Raw genomic sequence first — 16,729 nt, 5'->3', positions numbered from 1 at the left:
CTCTGTCGTGAGGGTCCTAGAAATGCGGTCCTAGGGCGGCGGCCCTGAAGCTGCAGCCTTCGGTCTTGCAGGAACATTATAAAAACACACACACACACACTAGATGGGAGGCGCCGGAGAAACCCAAGCTCATTGGCTGAGAGGAGGAAGCTCTCGTCACGTTGGGAATCTTCAAGTCTTACTTTCTGTCCTCAACTAATGATTGATTATTGATCCTTCTGATCTGGACCCACACGACCTGGAGACAATGGTCGCAGAATAAAGTCTGGATCGACGCGAGTTCATATTGTAGACCAAATTGGAGCCGTGACGCAACAAGTGCGCTCAGCCAAGGCTGTGACCCCTGACCCCCCCCCCATTATGCAGAAAGCCAAAAACCTTTACAAAATGCGGTCAGTTCGACTTGGCAGGAGGAACTCCGCAGCCGTTGGCTCCCCTGGCCTTGCCCTTTTTGTGATGATCGTCATTAAGTTAAGTTATTTTCCCTAGACTGGTTGTATGACTGGATGCTTCCATACCTACGATGTGTTTTTAAATCCTTTGCCGATGAAGTTCGGACTTGTTTCCTCGACCCGGAGGGCACAATTTGAATGAAGACGTACCGTCCAAATCTGTACGTGCACAACACTGATACAAAGTAATGTTTAGTCTTCTACGATTGTCTACATATTAAAAGGAAGTCGTCCATCACTAGATGGTTCATTGCAGCTTATGTCCAGGGCTGAAAAGAAGAGGCTGTCCACATTGGTCCATTAATGCTTTAACTTTAGGCTAGTATACTGATCGTTTTTTTTTTTTTTTTTTTAAATCGGCATTCACCTATCTTTCTCTTCAGGCCATAATGCACAGGAGAAGGCATAAGGCTCTGACAAATAAATCTTTGTGAAGGTGGTTGAATAATTAAACCCAATTCAATGCCAATCTGTAAACCAGTTCCTCATAAAATATGGAAACTAATTAAACTTGTGGCAATGCAATACCGTGTGAAGTGTTAGTGTGCGGTCTTGATTATATTTTGTTACCCTCTGCGGTGATCTTGGTGGACCCAACAGATCCTTTAGAGAACATGGACCAGACCCCCCCTCCCTCCCTCATCTCGTCCCTGGAGGACCTCTTAATGATGCCTACCCATTATTACCCAAGCCTGCCGTCACTCAAACAAATCAAATCAAAGAAGCACGATGGATAGAAACAGGTTAGGGAGACAGGACACACTGGGGAGGATTGTAAATGTCTTTACAACACTGGACAACGGGACCACACAACACACAAAGACACATCCAATATTAGGGGAAATGGTTTAATTTGAGACAGAGGCAGAAAGAAACACACCACACATGAACTAACACTGACCAAAAAAACATTGAGTCTTTCTACACACTCCGATATGGGAAGGAACAGAAACGACAGGTTCAAAAGCAAAAGCCCAAACTTAAACAGATAGTTTACCTGCTAATCAAACTAAGACAATTAGTTTACTAAACACAAGTTTACTAAATCCTGCTGCTGAATGCTAAATCATGTGGGACAGCACGATACTAACATGAAACTTACCACGATTAAGAGCATCCTACCCCCCACCCCCAACATGAGAAATGAATAGTGTATTAATATCTTGATCACCATGGCGACCCCCAGGCCAGGTCTCAGGGCCACAGTCAGAGGCCAGACACATTTTTTTCCAAGATAGTTTTTTTTCCTTTAATTTCCAATATAAAAAGCTTCACTGGTACAAAATACATATGAACAACCAGTATTAGAAATTGGAAATCCTATTTGTCATTTTGTCGTGTTTTTTTCTTTTTTGTGTTTGTTTTTTTCTTTTTTCTTTAATCGAGCCATTTGAAAAAAAGTTGATAAAACAAAGTTTATGTGTACAGATCACATCAAGATGCACCCACTTTTTGGCTTTTATCAAGACAACACCTATGAAACTTGTTGGTGAACCATGAGAATCCTAACGACTATATCGGAACAAAAGAAATTAAACAGGGCAAGCTAGTTTTTTTTGTTTTGTTTTTTTACTTCCTTGGACCAGACAATATCGATAGATGCAAACCTACTGTACTACTATAGAAAGAAAAGCACTTTGAATGAAGACAGGAACACAACGTGGGTGGAAGGGTCCAGAGATGACAGTTTGCAATGGAAGCCCCTGAAGAGTCTCGACCTTTGACCTTTACGATGTGGTAAATACACTGTGTTCATGTATCAGTACTGGCAGCACTTCACCAGCGCAGACCACCCAACCAAACCCTCTTTACGTCTCAACGAGGGCGGCTTTGGTTCAGTGGCCGCTTGGTGAAGTGTTAACAGCACAATGTTTTTTTGTCTTTTCTTTACACCCACAACAAGGTTTGACAGTTAGACGTTTAGGGTAGTTTATTGTGAATGTACATACGTTTTGACCAAAAATCATTCAAAAAAAAAGGGTAGTACATCACAATACACATTTATCAATAACTCAAAAACACAAGCTTGGGACCAAGTCTTCATAACACTGGCATAAACAGACTTCAGAAGTCAAACTGCGAACTCTCCAACCAAGGCCTAATAGAATGTGTAGGCAGTTTTTAGACACATATGGCACTTTGAGTATTGTATTGCATTTGGATAGAAAACCACGCTGCAAAAAGCACAAACCCATATTCAAAAGTGAAATCCGTGGTACCGTTGTATTTTTTTTAACTGGGACACACCGCCCATACGACAGTGAAATGGAAGATTCTCCCATGTTTGTGCTTAACTCTGGCGATGCTCCGAACGAAAAAACATTAAAAATGTTGGTACCATCTTGGATCATTTTTAAATAACTAAGAAAAGAAAAAACGATAGAACAGAAGAACGTGTCAGATGATTACAATTGTGCATTTAGTATTTTAATCCCATCGGTGTGACATCGGTACACACAGAAAAACCCTGAGTCGACAATTGTTTTCTCCTAGTGCCGCGGCGGCCGGGGTGCTCGCGGTATTTGGAAACCCTTCGTGGGCGATTGTGGTGCAGCTGTAATTACCAGGGTCAGCCCGACACGTCTACCCTAATAAAGACTTTTACTTTGTAAACCTTGTGTTAAAATGGAATGCATTCGTGAACCAAAGTGTTCCGGTGACCGTGGTGCGATTCTTTGACTCTGGGTGCTGCTGCTGCCGGGAAAACCAAACTGAATTAACGTAAAGAGCGTGCCACTTTAGAACGGACAACGTCGGGCGTGTTTATATAAAAATGTGCAGAGGGCCGCGGGGGGGGCCTCGTGTCTGAGGCGTGGTTCAGGGGCTCCCATGGGTGGTGGTGCGTTATAAAGCGTACTGCGTCTATCCAGCAATGTGTGTGTGAACGTGTCGTGTTACGGTGAGAGTTAAATTTGGGTACCATCACGAGAAATTACGAAGAAAGAATAAACAATGATACATGGGCACTTGTAAAATATGTCTGGCATCTGTTATTACATATTAAATCATCTTTAAATGTGAAACATCCACACCAAATCAAAAAAGGTAACATCAATTAAAAATGAAATGAACAAGGATATTCACCGAAACTTGTCAAGACGTACCACAGAAATTTTACACAAAATGTGACCTTTTTTTAATGAATGGGGAAAAAAAAACGACATGTTTGAGTTGGGACCCTTCCATACCAAGTATAAGTTATTTCCCCCCCCCTAAGAGGGCGAAATAGAAAATGAATGCAGAGGATTCTTTTGTCACCCAAACTCGAGCGTTGCTCTACTAAGAAACGACACTCAGAAGGCTGTTTGGATTCGAGCAAACTAATTTCGTCCTCTTTAAAAACTTCATGAACTGAAGAACGCGGTCACGGATGACAGAAACCCGCGTTGGTCTGGGTTCCTGTTAGTTAAACTTCTCTAGATTCAATGGTATAAAATATAGGTAATCTAAGTGTGCATTTAAACCACAGATTGTCTATTTGTGAATCAGTTCTAAAAAAGTTGACTCATGTGTAGGTCGCCATTTCTCCCGCCAGAGCAAATGGACCTTTTTATTGTGCCATCGATAGCTCTGAAAGAGGAGAAAGCAAATGCACTGGATTTTCTTTTAATAAATGTAAAGCAAAAAAAAAAAAAAATTACATTTTATCTTAACAGCCTTAGTGGAAATCTTTACACTGCCCGCAAAATTTAGAAACCATCAAAGAGCACTGAGGGCCCCTGTCTGACCTTCCAAAGGGTTGGAAAGTGGTCATTCGTTTTAGAAGCCAACATATTGCTAATGGCACCAAATGGCACAGCTTCGTGCCAGTCCCTGTATTCAACTTTCAAGTTAACTTTACTGAGAGGTAAACTGAAAGCAACATCAAAACCAAGCTAATTTCTTAAAACAAAAAAGAAAAAGAAAAAAATAACGAAATCCCACAGGCTTTTAAACATTTACAAAAAAGAAATCTCTTAAATGAATTGAGAGTAGGTACGTTTTCACATTGATTTTCTTCATCACCCTACCACCCGTCACATTTTTAAGAAAAAACAAAAAGAAATGCAATATACATGCAGAAATCAGACTGAGCTATAGGGTCAGGGGGTCAGTGGGTGGCCAGGTACTGGTCGGCGGGCTTTAAGAGAGAGACACCACAGACAATGGTGGGATGATGAGGCCAGGGTTTGGCTGTTCAACACCATGGAGGCATGCTAGGCTAATGATGGGCAAACAGGCATGGAGAGTTGTTCTAAAAGGGAGGAAAAACATAAAAGATAGAGACGACAGAAGGAACAGAGAGAGAGAGAGAGAGAGAGAGCGAGAGAGAGAGCGAGAGGAAGGAGACAGAGAGGGAGAGAAGTTAGGGCCACAGCACAGGAACCATAGAGCAATGACTCACAGCTTACAAACAGACGACAGGGAGGAGTCGGGTGTCCCACCGTGACCTCAGCCCTTTGACGAACAGACAACACGGATATTCAAAAGAAGCGAAAACACCAACGCATATGATAGAAGCCCCCCCCTCTCCCCTCCCCATGCAAATAATATCGTTGGCACCCAAGAGATCAGCCTGGACCCGCCCTCCGTGTGTGTGTGTGTGTCTGTGTCTGTGTCTGTGTCTGTGTGTGTGTGTGTGTGTGTGGAATGATTGGAAGAAATTGTAAGGAAGAGGAGGCGGCCTAACTGAACAGGGCGTGGCTACAGAGACATTAGCGAGACAGACAAGAGCAGAGCTGGGCTAACGAGCTAAGGTGGTAGCAATGACGGGGTTTCCACACACAGGGAGGCTAAACACTGGGGCCACGCCTTCCCTCTAGCGCCCCCTGCAGGCGATGAAATGTGATGGCAATAAAATGTCAAAACTGTAAATCTTTTAAAACTACAAAAAAAAAAGACACAAACGCGTGCCTTTTGAAAAACCAGCGACCGTCATAAATATCCACTTAAATTAAAACACTTTGAGAAACAATCCAAAAAATAAAGAAACACATGGAGGAACTCAATGTTGTACAAGGTACCGTTTCAAAAATGGCACATGGGAATTGGCAACCATAAAAAAAAGAAAGTAGAATAGACTTAGAAAGACGAGCCCGCCCCCCTCCCCCCCCGTCCGCCTCGCTGCCTCTGCCGCTGGGGGCCCGGGTGGTCGGTGCACTTACCCTAGCAGTGCTAACGGGGAAGCAGGGGCGGGGGGGTTGGTAAAGGGGGAGGGGGGGGATCAGTAGGGCTTGCTGTCGTTCTTGGAGCGCTTCAGTTGAACCTTCAGCCTCTTCATGCCGATCTGGAAGCCGTTCATGGCCTGGATGGCGGCCTGCGCGGACACAGGGTTGTCGTAGCTGACGAAGCCTGTAGGAGGAAGAGGAGGGAGGCGTGTTACGCTCTTTATAAAGTCGTTGTGCTCTACCGGGTTCAACGCTAGGGTTGGGAAAAATAATCGATTCTTCGATGCATCACGATTCTCTCTAGAAAGATTCCGTCCGAGATAAATTAATAATCGGAATAAAAAAAAATAATAATAATTTATTCGCCTGCTGCAACTTTCTGTTCGCCAGAGAGGGATAATTTTAGTAATTTTAAAATGATTTAACTTATCTTCAGTGTGTATTGGCCAATCTGATTTGTCAAGATTAGAAAGAAAAGAAAACTGAAACCTATTTTTTTTTACTTGCATTGATTATTGCATTGTTCATAGAAAGTCATATTTGTGACAAAAGCTTTTTCTCTAATAAAATATTAGATAAGTTAATTCATCTGTTGAAGTCTTTAATGATAAAAAAATTGTACATTTCAATGCGTGATTTTCATATATATATATATATATATATATATATATATATATATATATATATATATATATATATATATATATATATATATATATATATATATATATATAAAAATCACGCATTGAAATCTAAATTTTTTTTTCCATCGAGAGGCATCGATAATCGTTATGGAATCCAATCGTTGACCTCATAATCGTAATCGAATCGCGAGTTGCCAAGAGATTCCCACCCCTATTTAACGGTGGTTCCAACTCGAATGTCGTACGTCCTGAAACTTAAAACAGTCCTTAGCATGGTGAAGCATCTTATCCTAGCCATCTCTGTTGTATACGGGGAATGGGTTAACCTAGTGATTGTTATTGCTTGGCATTTGGTCCTATGTACCAACAGTTACTGTACCAACAGTGATGTATTATGGTTCGTCTTTCTTCTGACCAATGTACTTATTGTAAGTCGCTTTGGATAAAAGCTTCTGCTGAAATCCCTGAATGTAAATGATTTAAAGTAGAAGGTGAACTTGTTCACCAGGTCTGGACGTTACGTAAGAGTCCACTGGGTCCGTTTCAAGGAAGGACGAGAGAGCTCAGAGGAGGGGGGGGGGGGACCTACCGAAGCACTTGCTCAGGTTGGTCTGTTTGTCGATGAAGACTTTGGCAGAGACCACGTTCCCGAAAGGCATGAACATCTGCAGGATGTCCTGGTCCCCGAACTCCTGGGGCAGGTGGTAGATGAACAGGTTGGCCCCCTCCGGTCCTACAGAGCGGGGAGGGAAGCACAGGGCCCCGAGACACGAATGAGAGACGAGATGCTTCCCGGCAGGCCCACACACTGGGCCAGAGAGCTCAGCTAAATACTTGAGCATTCATTTATATTATTTGTTCTGCCACTTTCATGTGAAAACATGGTAGACACAACTGGCCTATAAAACCCGAGCATACATTTCATACCTATAGAATTATAAATTAAACTTAGTATAAATTAAAGTATAAATAAAATAAGAACACAAAATAAACCTACTAAAGGTAGCAACAAAAGGTAGCAATTTTTAAAGAATATACTATTCACAGATACGCGATACAGATTGTATCGGTGCTAGAATCATAATATCTCATGGTACTATTAAAGCATGTTTTATCAAACTGTACAGTAGTGGACTACCAATCTAGCATCTCACTGGAAAGTTAAACAAATGTAAAAAAAACACATTCAACAATCAAAACACATTCAACAATCAAAACACATTCAACAATCAACAACTATTCTACATGTAATATCTATATCAATTATAATATGTAAATACACAATTAGATTGTTATGTTTCGGCTGAACATGTACGAATGTTCAGCCGCTCCCTAGGCTGGCTGTGTCCGCTCCAACACCAGTAGGATCTGAGCAGCCAAGAGAGCCTCTCCTGTAGGGAGCTTTATCTAACAACCCTCAGGTCTGGGTACGTGTTCCACTGTCTGCTCAGGGACCAGAGAGGAGAGCAGTCGGACCTTTAACGAAGCCCTCCTGCCTCAGTCACACAGGGGGTCAGTTGTAACTGACAAGATGGCTGACTCACATCTCGAACACAGACAACGTCGCCGATTAACCCCTTGGGTCAACCCACCGGCCAAATCCTTTAAGTACCATCGTATTAACTATCAAATCAACCCCCAAAAAAACAACACATTTTCAATTAGCAATATCTTTTTATCATTTACATATCTAAACATCTTTATCACTAACACATCTAAACATGCATTCATTCGTGGCGGTGATTATAAAGGGATGTATTAAATGCATTATCCTACCACACACACCTTCCTTCTGGCTGCCGGCCGCGCTCTGCTGCAGCAGGCTCTGGCTGTAGAGCGAGGGCAGGGCGGAGGCCGTGTACTGCTGCATGCCCGAGTACGCCTGCGTCAGCGCGTCCATGGAGGCCGAGCCGTTGGCCATGGAGGCCGCCAGCCCCCCGTTCAGGGCGCCCATACCTGGGGAGACACACACATTAAGATAAAGACCCCCGTTCTTGAGACCCGCATACCTGGAGAGATGAAGAAACACTTAAATCAAGACCCCCCCCCCCTAACCGGACACACACACTTGCATTAAGACCCCCCATAGCTGGACACACACACACCTGCATTAAGACCTCTGTTCATGGCACCCATACCTGAGGACACACACACACACACACATTAAGATTAAGACACCCGTTCAGAGCCCCCAAACATTGACACACACATTAATACCCCCATACCTGGACACAGACCAGCATTGATACCCCCATACCTGAACAGACCAGCATTAATACCCCCTTACCTGGACACAGACCAGCATTAATACCCCCATACCTGAACAGACCCGCATTAATACCCCCATACCTGGACACACCCGTATTAATGCCCCCATACCTGGACACAGACCAGCATTAATGCCCCCATACCTGGACACACCCGCATTAATGTCCCCATACCTGGACAGACCCGCATTAATACCCCCATACCTGGACACACCCACATTAATACCCCCATACCTGAACAGACCAGCATTAATACCCCCATACCTGGACACACCCGCATTAATGTCCCCATACCTGGACACAGACCCGCATAAAGACTCCAACCCACACACTCAATTAATAACAAAGGGATGCGTGTTGTGCAAATACTCAGGCCCTGTTTGTATAAGATAAATTAAAATGGCGACGGTATGGTTCCCTTAGGGAGGAGTCAAGGTTCAGGTTCTGCATCAGGGAGGAGTTAAGGTTAAGGTGCTGCATCAGGGAGGAGTTAAGTGTTGCATCAGGGAGGAAGTAGTGGAAATCCTGAGAGGAAGTGGGCTCGTCAACAAGCTTCTGGTTTTAAAGGGGGGGGGGGGGGGAGGAGACCAACTGCCTGGCTATTTACAGGAAGGGAGGGAGGGGCCAACAGTTGTTGAGAGAGCGGTATCAGTTTCTGTTCCTCTACTCAGCGGGGAAGGGGGGGAGGAGACTTCAGAAGCCAAAAGCTGATTGGGAACTAGCTTGTCTAACTGGGAAGCCTGAGGCGGGAGGGCTTTCAGAGCGTCGCAAGTACGATTCTTGTACACAGACTGAGGTACTGGCTGGCAATGCATTTATATTGGTAGAATATATAGACTTCACTTTGAGAATTTAGAGACATCAACATCACTATTGAACAGTAGTGAAAGACTGATCGGCCCGGCTCGTGTTAAGCCACCAGCTGGTTGAAATGTCCCTCTGACTCCTCACGTTCTCCTCAGACGGGGGTCAGAACTAAGGGGGCGGGGCCTCTGGACCTCAGGGGGCGGGGCTTACCAGTGACACTGTTGGTGAGGGCGTTCAGGCTGTTGAGGCCCATGGAGGTGCCGGTCAGGCCCTGCAGGGTGCCCAGGGAGGCCAGGGTGTTCATGGCCGCGCCCGCTCCGGTCCCGGCCAACCCACCAGCTGCTAGGGGGGAACGCACAAGAACACCGACGTTAGAGAGACACACACACACACACACACGCACACAGCCCCGACTCCCCAATACCCGAACAGGATGGGGGAGAGGGGGAGAAACTGGTACGACAATCTGCCACTTAACGAGGGGAGCAGGCCGTTACCACAGTGACCATACGCTTAGCGCAGACACACGGAGCCCGTGTATATTTACACCCAGTGGAGGGGGTTCTCGTAAAGTCTTTATTAGGGCGATTATAAAACTCATAAAGTAAATGAAGGATGGTTGGGCGGTAGGCAGCAAGATGGGGGTGGGGGGGGGGTCGACATGGCGGGGGGCAGAGTCTGACGCAGCGCCGCAATTAGAGGACGTTTAAGAATTAACGAGCTTTTGGTTTTTACTGGGATCAGAAGCGAGATCAGAGATTGTTTGCTTTAAGTAGCTTATTCTCAGTTAAACCCGCCACGGCGAACGCACTCGGCGAGATACAGAGATCAGTTCTGCACGTCCTCCGTCTGTACCGTGCCTCAACGCGTTCGAGACGTTATCCCGTCCTGTTGCCACGGCAGTAGACCACGTCCACAACCAGAACATTGATCAACTGTCAGTCGTCTAATAAACAGGCATTCCTAAAATGCCTTGCTTGTTTGCAGTATTGATTGGGGATAATCCACGTCTGAGTCGATACCGGACAACAACAGTTATAGCTGTAAGGGCCGGCGTTGTGCCATTCTGTTCCGTGGCTCGTAACCGATGACAACGGACATGACTCGACACTAACCACCGTGCTCCGTGGACGAGCATGTACCAACTAGACCTGGTGCTGGACCAGCTAAGCAGCGTCGTGGATGGACCATGGACCAGCCAGACAGCTTCATGGACCAGCCGGGCCACGTCGTGGATCATGGACCAGCTATCGTCATGGTGATTGTGGTTACACTTCACCGCAGCCCCGTATCAACTGAAGGCGAATTAGGGTTGTGTTGTGGGGGGGGGGGGATAATTGCTATATTTCAATTATCTCTGAGCCGGGCATGTTGCCCACACGCTGCCAAAAGCAGCAATAACAGTCCCTTTCCATCTCAGGAGAGTAGCGGCCTCAGGCTGCTGCTGTTGTCGTAACGACGGAGTACAGGACCACGTCTGACCCCAGACCGCCTCCTATGTCACACGCTGCTGATTAATCACCTGGACTAACGAGGGCTGCTTCCGCACGCTAACACGCTTCGATCTGGGTACAAACCGTGCCCGTTCAGATGTGCGTACGGGATATTTCTATTCAACACAAAGAAGGAGGAGTCTAGAAACGTGGAGAAGAGCTTAAACAATAGGTTTAAGCTCGTTGCGACGACACCGTGAAGGCATCGCGGTAAAGCAGCAGAAGCAGGGCGTCTCCCTCCCTCGCTCCTCTTCCTCCACGTTAGAACACTCTCCCACTCCATGAGCGGACTAATCTAATAAAGCCTCGTCGGAGCAGCCGGCGTTCCCCCCGGAGTTGGGCGCAAAGCCCCGGGAAAGTCACACCGCCGCCTAGTGTTGACGGGCTTGTTACCGGTGGCGCCGCGAGCTGGCAACAGCCGAGCCTGCTGGGCGCGCAATTCTGTTCTTCATAACGCCGAAGCTCGGAAACCGGAGACTGTTGCCTTGACAACTGAGAGAGAGAGAGAGAGAGGCGAGACAACCTACCTCCTAGTCGCTGGAGGCCGCTGAAGCTGTTCTGGGCGGTCCCGGCAGACGTGGCCTGCTGGAGCAACTGTGGAGGAGAGAAGGAGAGCAGACATGAGGACGGAGCTCTGCTACACCCCCTCTGACGCACTTTTTGTATATTGTACATCCTGCCACTTAAAAACAGTGCTTAGCATCACATCCATCATCTTATCCAAGCTATCTTTGTTGCATACGAGGAATGGGTTAACCTGGTGATTGTTAGTGCTTGCCACTTGGTTCTATGAACATCCTTACTGTACCAACAGAGATATACTGTCGTTTCCCTTTCTATTATTGCAAGTCGCTTTGGATGCGAGTCGCCCTAAATGTAGACGTAAACAGAGCTCTGCCTAAGGACGAACACGACCTAAAGAGAAGAGGTGCATTGGGGCGACCGATGCGCTGAATCAAGGGAACTAGGAGGTGAGGAGGGGGGGTAAGGAAACAGTCTCCACTTACAGCCAGGTACTGTGGCGTGAGCCCGCCCAGGCCGGCTAGGTTCCCCCAGGTGGAGGCGCTGTTGAGCTGCTGGATCTGCTGCGCCAGCTGCTGCTGCAGACGCCGCTGCTCCTTATCCCGCTGAGTGTCGGCGAACTTCACCACCATGGGAGAGGTGCAGCCCTACAGGCGGCAAGCACAGGCCTGTTAGAGACTACAGACGCACACGCACACAAACGACCGACCGTAATACAACCACGCTCTATTATAGCATGGACACATGTCCCTATGGGAGAGGGGAGGAGGGCGGTCTTGCTCTTAACAAATGAGATTCATAAAAAAGGGGAGCGATCTGCTCTGACTGGAGACGAGCAGGGTTTACTCTGCGCCGTTATCGTTAACGTGTCGGCTGCGTTTGTAATCAAGCTGGAGGAACGATGACACAAGGGACGACTGTCATGCAGAGCCGGAGCCAGGCCGCATTCCAACAGCACACGGAAGCGTACGGCTCAGCGAGAGAGAGAGAGAGGTAGAGAGAGAGGTAGAGGTAGATAGGTAGAGAGAGAGAACCACAATCAAACACAAGCGGATGAGGTGAAAGTCGGGATGGAGTATACACGAGAAGAACACGCCAGCAGACACGAAAACATGGAACCGACATTAACGGGACAACACTAAGAACACAACTCAATAGTACGGGAACGTGACAGACACACGCAGACATGCGGTGGTGGGGGGGGGGGGGGGGGGGTCTAGTGAGTGGAGAGTCACACTGGGACCAGGCTGGACAGAGGGTGGGGGGGGGGGGGGGGGATGGCCTCTGCACCACCAGCATGAGCACCAGCCACTGCATCGCCGGGGACACGGCAGGGCAAACGAAGGGGGGCGGGCAGGGGGGGCGAGGCTGGATAAGTAAAATAAAATGGGTGCCGCCTCCGCCAGAGGCCTGCTTTTTAAATCTGTGGAGATGAGTGTTATATTTGGCCGGGGCTCCTAATTAGAGTCAGGCCGGTGGTTCTCTGGGAACGCTCTTGACCCGCTTGCTGTCAGATTACTCCTGCTCCATTTGCTGAGAGCAGGAGAGAGCGAGGGACACGGCGCTGGATGGGCAGGGACAGGCACTGGGCCCCGGTGACTGCGGCACTAAAGTAGGGCGAGCTAGGCTAATGTTTTCCATAACCCAAATACAACGAGGTTGTCCCTTTTCACTTTGAGGAGAGGCGGTGGGTTAGTAGCGGGCCAGGGGCGGGGCGGGGGTTTGTGTTCCTCCGGTGGCTACGCGAAAGACACTGCTATCTCCGTGTTTCCTCTAAATTCGCCGCTAGACGGGGTATTTAAGACGAGCATTTCACACACGAGAAAGCTAACGTTCTAACGCCCAACGGGGGGACTGAGTGACCCATGCTCTTCTCGGGGAATGGATAGCCTGGTGCTATCGCGGCGCAGTTCATGTTTCCAACACAAGGGGGCAGCGTGATGCACGAGGGAGGAGGGGGTATATGAGAAGTAGGTGCTCAGGGGTACAGTACCTCCATGGTCTGAGAGTGATGCATGGTTTTGATTGCATTCTGTGCCATTGACCTGGTAGCAAATGTGACAAACGCACAGCCTGTAGGGGAGGGGGAGACAATAGGAGAGGGGAGAGGAGGGAGGGAGGGAGGGTTGGAGGGGGGAGAGACAAGAAGAAAACAAAACAAGACAAAAAGGTTTGGACAACTCGTTATGAACCCCAAATAACAACATTGTACAGAGAATGGCGACTCCCAAGCACACAGAGAGCCCAGGGTCCTGGTTAGCACATGGAGAAGAAGAACACAACGAGAAGAACACACATCACATGAGAAGAGCACAGTGAGACACATTTAATCACCGCCCCCGTTAAGAAAAGGCTCGTGGGCGCTCACACAATGTGATTATGTACACGTAAAAACACACACACGCGCACACACACACAGATAACACACACACGCACACACAGATAACACACTGAGAGGCTGTTTGAATGGGCTGGGAGAGTGATTTCCTCGTCATATTAACAATGGGTGCTCTTGTATGCTTCATATTTTGCGGTTACATCATATGCAGTAGAAGAGGAGGAGGGAAAGGAGGCTCATTGTGGAGCCGGCGCTCGCCCCGCAGACGTGCGTTAGTCTGGTGTGTTTCAGTCTGGTGTGTTTCTGTCTGCCTCTACGCAGAGATGCTCGCTGCGGCCGGCTGTCCGATGGCGGAGGCAGAGAAGAGATGGAGAGTGTGCGATAGTGTGTCGGTGGCGTCGGCGAGGAGCTAATTCTAGCCGAGTGTGTGATGGAGGGAGGGGGGCGGGAGGCGGAGGAGGCTGAGCCGAGCGGAGCGGAGCTCAGAGCTCCACTCGCTCGCTGCCTGCCAGCCAGCTGAGCCCACGGAACACGGCAGCCAGCGGTTGCCACGGCAACGGCCCATTGTTCCGGGCGGCGAGAGCAGCTCCGCCGCCGCCCCCTCCTCCTCCTCCTCCTCCTCCTCCCTCCCCCCGCCCACCCTCCATTTCCCACCCACCTCCCACTAGTGAGACGTGGAGGCAAGTGAGACAGTGAGATGGTGGAGGAGGATGGGGATGGGGGGGGGGGCATGGGGGTGGATGATGAGGAGATGAACAGAGGTGTGGAGCACTTGAGTGTGAGGTGGAACATGGGGTGGCGGGGGGGAGGAGGGAGGAGGGGGAGGAGGGAGGCTACAGAGAAAGGCGGAATGGAAGAGTAATACGGGGTGGATGAATGCGCCGAGCGAGAGGGTGAGAGTGTGCGCGGAGCGGGGGGAGGGTGGGAGAGGAGAGACCCGGGAGAGAACACCCACCTCTGCTCAGACCGTCCGGACCCCTGAGGATCCGACACTCTTCGATCTGCCCGAAGGACGAGAACATCATGCGGACCTCGTTCTCCCCGTACTTCTTGGAAACCATGCCGATGAAGAGCTTCCTATCCTCCACCGCTGTGGGGCAGAGAGGGAGACAGAGTGGGAGAAGGAGAGGGAAAGACAGACAGAAAGAGAGGGAGAATGAGTGCGAGTGAGAGAAAGAGGGAGACAGAGAAAGAGAAGGAGTGAGAGAAAGTGAGACAGAGAGGGAGACAGAATGAGAAATAGATGGAGTGAGAGAGAGAGTGAGAAAAGGGGGGATGGAAAAACAGGAAGGAATTGAGCGACAGCTGATGTGGCTCCGCCACATCAGGTGGCGGAGCCGGTTGCACGTTCAACCGCTCCCCGTCAGGGCGGCTCGTACCCGGGTCGTGCTGCAGGGTGTCAGGCTGCTCTTCAAAGCTCGGCCTAATGCCGTCATCTGCTGCTCAGGCTACCTCCGTACGGACGGACGGATAACTGGGTTATCAACCACTCGCTCGCTCCCCCCCCCCCCAGAGCCCGCGCCCTTGCCTTCCTCGTGCCTTTAAAAGCCCATTATGATCCCTCTTCTCTTCTCCCTCCCCCCCCCCCACCCCCCACCCACCCACCGAAGACTCAGTCAAGCCTTTTTCCAAATGTGTATTATTAGCCGGGCCAGATCTTAACCGTGCTCCGGTCTTGGCGTCGATTCATAAACACCAACGCCCTGTGTCTTCACTCACACCCCCCCCCCCCCCCCTTCCTTCCCTCATTCCCCTACTATTCGACGACCTCATCCTTGCGCAGTTAATATCGCCATGCCGATTGCAAGTTGCATATCTTTCCCTGTTCCGCAGCCTGTTGACAAACACTTTGGCCGCTGTCGCGGGCCATCTGCGGCGCTGTCACTCACCGTTTGTTTTCTCGCTGTCGGCGGGCTTCATCTGGATCGGATGATGCATCTGACGGAGAGGGGCAGAAGGGAGGGTTACCACGGCGCCCGTCAATAACAGAGAGTCCAGGCCGTGACCGCCATCAGCACCGTGAGGCTGACAGAGGGATGAAACCCCCCCCACACCCGTCCACCTTCTGTTTCACGAGGACGGGTTCCGTTTGTTCAGCCTGAATCAGCTCTGAGTTAATGCTGTCAATGATGGGGGGGGGGGGGGGCTGCATGTAGCTCAGGAGGTGGAGCGGCGGGTTGGTTTGTTTACAGGAAGGTTGCTAGTTCGATCCCTGGCTTCTCCTGGCCGAGTGTCGAGGTGTCCCCGAGCAAGGCATCTCAACCTAAACGTTCCGGACGAGCTGGCTGTCGCCTTGCTTGGCTGACTCCGCCGTCGGTGTGTGAATGTGTGCATGAATGGGTGAATGTTTGGCAATATTGTAAAGCGCTTTGAGTGCCCACTGGTTAGTAAAGCGCTGTATAAAATGCAGTCCATTTATTTTAGATGCATGTCATTATGGGATGTCAGGTATGTTATCTTTGGGATGGGCCGCCTGCAGGGGGACTGGAGACCTCGGGCTCGAACCCAGAGCCCTTGGGCTGGGAGTCCAAAACCCTGACATCTATCCTGCTTCTAGTCCCCGTGTGTCCGCCTCACGGCCGCAGGAGAATATTCACCAAGGCAGTGGTGATGCTTCCAGCAACTCACTGCACACCGCGGCCATCTGTATTCAGTTATGCCATTGATCTTTTTGTAATAATAATATATACATGTCCAGGGCGCTTCTCTTCTTAGGCAGGAAGTGAATCCAATATAAAGCACAGCGGACAGGAAACAAGAAGGGGCGAAGGAAACGAGGCTAAAACAATCAGTGGAAGGCGACTGATGGAGGAAGGAGGCAGTCAGTCCAGGACCGCTCCGTAATAAGAACCACGGGTCGTAAAAACAGCAAACCAATTAAGCGAGCACTCTTTCCAAAGGCCAGTCGTCGTCTTCGTCGTCCTGGAACCCGGAACGCTCACGGCTATCCTCTTTAAGCTGTTCCAATTTCTACCCAAAGTGGCCCTCGGCTGCTTCTGAAACATCATCAACTTCAATGATTGACAATGAGAAACTGAATTATAATAACTACGACTAAC

General features: G+C 48.9%; 1 protein-coding gene across 8 annotated transcripts in view; it reads right to left on the bottom strand.

Moving 5' to 3' along the window:
• Positions 1-1,809: 1,809 nt before the first annotated feature.
• LOC130388592 (CUGBP Elav-like family member 2) overlaps positions 1,810-16,729 on the bottom strand; it is a 31,338-nt gene continuing 16,418 nt past the window's right edge. For 2 of the 8 annotated variants that reach the window (XM_056597972.1, XM_056597970.1), the window contains exons 4-13: positions 15,560-15,608; positions 14,626-14,760; positions 13,326-13,405; positions 11,818-11,979; positions 11,338-11,404; positions 9,528-9,659; positions 8,029-8,199; positions 6,833-6,976; positions 5,597-5,783; positions 1,810-4,686 (exon numbers count right to left, since the gene is read on the bottom strand). In XM_056597972.1, coding sequence (XP_056453947.1) covers positions 5,656-5,783; positions 6,833-6,976; positions 8,029-8,199; positions 9,528-9,659; positions 11,338-11,404; positions 11,818-11,979; positions 13,326-13,405; positions 14,626-14,760; positions 15,560-15,608 — 1,068 coding nt within the window. In that variant the 3' untranslated portion in view covers positions 1,810-4,686; positions 5,597-5,655. Of the gene's footprint in view, positions 4,687-5,596; positions 5,784-6,832; positions 6,977-8,019; positions 8,200-8,348; positions 8,382-9,527; positions 9,660-11,337; positions 11,405-11,817; positions 11,980-13,325; positions 13,406-14,625; positions 14,761-15,559; positions 15,609-16,729 lie in introns of all 8 variants that reach the window. The other 6 variants (XM_056597967.1, XM_056597964.1, XM_056597966.1 and 3 more) reach the window with 6 other exon arrangements.

This window comes from Gadus chalcogrammus, chromosome 9 (genome assembly GCF_026213295.1).
Source record: "Gadus chalcogrammus isolate NIFS_2021 chromosome 9, NIFS_Gcha_1.0, whole genome shotgun sequence".
Lineage (NCBI taxonomy): Eukaryota > Metazoa > Chordata > Actinopteri > Gadiformes > Gadidae > Gadus > Gadus chalcogrammus.
Note: the sequence above shows the minus strand (reverse complement) of the source record. Positions and strands in the feature narration are given on the sequence as shown.